Source organism: Bison bison, unplaced genomic scaffold, assembly GCF_000754665.1.
Source record: "Bison bison bison isolate TAMUID 2011002044 unplaced genomic scaffold, Bison_UMD1.0 scf7180017864304, whole genome shotgun sequence".
NCBI classification, from domain to species: domain Eukaryota; kingdom Metazoa; phylum Chordata; class Mammalia; order Artiodactyla; family Bovidae; genus Bison; species Bison bison.
In genome coordinates this window covers 15,908,548-15,912,193 of record NW_011494876.1, presented here as the reverse complement: position 1 = coordinate 15,912,193, position 3,646 = coordinate 15,908,548, and the positions used below count along the sequence as shown (strand labels likewise).

General features: G+C 60.9%; 1 protein-coding gene across 2 annotated transcripts in view; it reads right to left on the bottom strand.

Annotated features, from left to right (window-relative positions):
* The window catches only part of MST1 (macrophage stimulating 1 (hepatocyte growth factor-like)), a 5,334-nt gene extending 2,491 nt beyond the window's left edge, over window positions 1-2,843 (bottom strand). The window contains exons 1-9 of one of the 2 annotated variants that reach the window (XM_010851854.1): window positions 2,743-2,843; window positions 1,724-1,871; window positions 1,533-1,645; window positions 1,338-1,452; window positions 1,118-1,254; window positions 915-1,035; window positions 653-771; window positions 316-472; window positions 3-133 (exon numbers count right to left, since the gene is read on the bottom strand). In XM_010851854.1, coding sequence (XP_010850156.1) covers window positions 3-133; window positions 316-472; window positions 653-771; window positions 915-1,035; window positions 1,118-1,254; window positions 1,338-1,452; window positions 1,533-1,645; window positions 1,724-1,871; window positions 2,743-2,836 — 1,135 coding nt within the window. In that variant the 5' untranslated portion in view covers window positions 2,837-2,843. Of the gene's footprint in view, window positions 1-2; window positions 134-303; window positions 473-652; window positions 772-914; window positions 1,036-1,117; window positions 1,255-1,337; window positions 1,453-1,532; window positions 1,646-1,723; window positions 1,872-2,742 lie in introns of both variants that reach the window. The other variant, XM_010851853.1, reaches the window with a different exon arrangement.
* Window positions 2,844-3,646: the final 803 nt, after the last annotated feature.

Here is a 3,646-nt window from a genome sequence, read left to right as displayed (position 1 = left end):
ACCCTCGGGCCGCACGTCGTCGGTGCAGCGCCGGATCTGGTAACAGAAGGCCATGCGCATGCCAGGCCGCGATGTGAAGCACCAGGGCGCCTCCGATCCGTCGGGGTTTCGACAGAAGTTCTCCCGAAGGTCTCTGAGCAGGCACGCTGCTTAGCCCAGGTGGGTCCCAGCCCGCCAGCAGGAGCCGCAGTCCAGCCTTCAGCTTCTCCCCAGGTCTCGCCTTCCTTCAAGCGCCGCCCGGGACACCCCCTCAGGTCCCATCCCCAGGAGTACTCAGCTCCCAGTGGCTGCCAGCCAACTCACTTGCACACATACTTTTCCGGCGCAAAGCGATGCTGATGTGGGAGCTGTGCATCCCAACGCTGGCAGGGCACGCCCGCGGCGGTGGTGTTGACTGTGCCCCGGTAGCCCTCGCCTTTTCCGCGGAAGCAGTTGAGCGTCGTGGCTTCCTGGCTCGGCTGTGCCTCGGACCCTTGGATGGACCGAGGCCGGTCGGAGCCGGAGTCGGAGCTGAGACCCGGTCGCGGGCTGGTGCGGAGCCCCAGGGTCTCTGGCCCTTCGCCGGGTCACGCCCAGCCCTGCCTCTCGCCCCCAGGCCACGCCCCCACGTACCCCAGGTCGCCCTCCCAGGCCCCCGCCCTCCACGCTGTACCGCAGCGGGGGAGGTCGCAGAACTCTCTCTCCATCTGCGGGTCGGTGGTATAGCACCAGGGCCGCTCCGAGCCGTCCGGATTCCGGCAATAGTTGTCGTCCAGATTTTTGTCCAGAAACCTGGGGGCGGTGGCCGGGCGTAAACAAGAGCCTGGTACTCCCCTGTCTGATCCCATCCACTGGGCATTCTATCGCCCCGCCCCTGGAGACCTCGGCCCTCCCCTTGCCCACCCTCCTCTCGCGCCGAGCCCGCCCCCGCGTACTTGCCGGGCTCGAAGGGGTGTGGGTGCGGGTGCTGCAGGTCCCAGCGTTGACATTCGCGTCCTGACTCGGTGCTGTCCACTGAGCCGCGGTAATCCTCGCCATTGCACCAAAGGCAAGCGGCTGGAGACACACGGGGCCGATGGGTTCGTGGACGGGCGTGGGCACGCGCCTCCCGCCCCAGGCTTGACCGGGAGCCGCTTACCCTCTCGGCAGGACTTTATGCCGCAGCTCTGGAAGCGCACGGCAGGGTCGGTTGTATAGCACCAGGGACCTCCCGGGTCCCTGTCCGGGTTGCGGCAGAAGTTCTCCTCCAAGCCGTTCCGGAGTGTGGGTGTGAACCTGTGAGAGCAGCAATACAGTGCGAGCTGGGGGGGGGCGGCGCCAGGCGGGCAGAAGCAGAGGGAAGCTGCTGTCTGTCTCACTTGTGGTCATTGGGAAACCTGTGGCTCCAGCGCTGGCAGGGTAGGCCACCCACGGTGATGGCCACAGTGCCCCGGTACTCGACCCCGTTGTCCACGATGCAGGTGCGAACATAGTCTGGGAGCAAAAGACCCAGAATCAATAAGGCTGGAGACCTCAGCAGCCCTCTCCCCAGAGCACCCTTCGCAGCCACTCACTTTTCTTTTGGAAGAGGTCACAGCGCCCGGAACGCTGCAGTCGTGTATGAGGTGAGTGCTGGGTCCATGGCAGCAACTGGCAACCATGGCTGCTCAAGTTGTAGTGGAAGGCCCTGGGAAGAAGAGGCACAGGGTCACCATTGCCCAGGTTCCTCTCCCTCCAGTCTTATCTAGGTCCAGTGGCCACTCACCTGCAGTCCAGGAGGGGCCCACAGAGGCCTGCACATTCCTCAGCATTTGCCACATCTTCTTGCCAAGGCCCGGGCCCCACTGAGTGTAGCAGGTGTTGCAGCTCCGTACCCCGAAGCACCTGGAAGTCATTCAAGGGCGAGCGCTGCCCTGCAGGGTGGGCATGCGAATCAGCACATGCATATCAGCATGTGCACACTTTATTCATTCAGGAGATCAAAATACAAGGCCTCTGGAGTGGGTCAGTGACCCTTCAAGGGTCAGACCCCTGTACTGGATGGGAGGAGCAGGCTCAGACGTGACTGTAATCACTAGTGCACCTGTTTAGTGGGCAAGGCACTGGGCTCAGCTGTAAAACATATACTCTGAGCGCAGTGCCTGCTGGTGCTGGCCCTATGGAGCTTATGTTAGCTCGTTTCTCACGTGAGGATGTGAAGGCCCAGAGCTATCTTATTAACAAGGCAAAGGCCCAACCCAAGCATTCTGACTCCAAGTCTAAGTTCTAACCAGCATAAGGGTAAATGCTGAAAGTGTTGGTCGCTCAGTCCTGTCCAACTCTTTGCGACCCCATGGACTGTAGCCTGCCAAGCTCCTCTGTCCATGGGATTCTCATGGCAAGAATACTGGAGTGGGTTGCCATTTCCTTCTCCAGGGGATCTTCCCAACCTAGGTCTCCTGCATCGCAGACAGATTCTTTACTGTCTGAGCCACCTAACCAGCATAAGGGTATATGCTAGGTAGGAGGATTAGGTCTGGTTCATAAGGGATAAATGCCTGCATGTGTGTATGTGTCTATGGTCCTAACACTGCCTCAAAGCTACAGCAGACATTTCACCGCAGGCCTGAATAGGCAATGTGTTTGTGTTCCTTTGGCTGCCCAGCTCTGTGAAAGAAGCCAAGGTCACTCACTGCTACAGGCTCAGTAGGAAAGCAAGTTCCTGGCTCAGATAGCAGGATGGGCCTGGGGCCGGCCCCTTTCTGAAGGCAGATGGGGATCAGGGCTGAAGGGAAGGGCACTTACCAGGGGCCCCTGAGAACCATATCAGAAGCAGCAGGAGTGGCAGCCACCCCATCCTCCTGGCTGGAGGCTGCACTGTGACCCACCACAGCCCCATCCGGGAAGTTGTGAAACCTGTCCCTACGGGATTGGGTGGCTCTGTCTCCACACCCCCACTCTAGGCTTGCTGGGATCTGACCTGAGACCCAGTGGCAGTAATGGGGGTGGTGCCAGGTCTCAAGCCCCCTAGGTGAGGTACAGGGGCCCTCACTCTGGCATAGTTACCCCCAAGAAGCCTCCCAATACAGTGGGCAGTGTTGGAAGGGTTCACTGGGGATACTTGAGGTGCTGTGGGGTGGGGGTATGCAGCCCTCACAGCCTAGGCCCCTCTGAAGGGAAGGGCTGTATGGATATGCTTGCTGCCAGGGGCCAGGGTTCCAGCCTTAAAGTGGTGATATTAAATTTTCCTGAGTTTCAGCTTTCCCCTGTAAAGTGGAGAAAATTCCCTGTTGCTTTGATGACTGATGGGCCCCCACGGGGGCAGGTCTGCCTACGCCTCTGTCAGCAGAGCCCAGGGAAGCTCTCCTCGCCCGGCCAGAGGTGCCATCCCTGGGAAAGGTGAGCGAGGCCACGCGTCTGGCCTGAATGGAGGTGAGGGTGACAGGTAGCAGAGACCCTTGGGAGGAGCAGCCTTTCGGACGTCCTAGCGGACCTTTGGGCCGGATCTCCAAATACGGGCAGGAGTAGAAAGATAGGCGGCCAAGGTCTCTCAGGACACAGCGTTAACGGCACGGCTGGGCCAGGAGCTCCTCCCGCGCAGGTAGGGGACGGAGGCGAAAGAGGTTGGGCAGTCGGGGCGAGGCGGGCTCCGGGAACATCCCGGCTTGGAGGCTACAGAGAGGGGCGCCACCTAGCGGAGGCCGGGCGC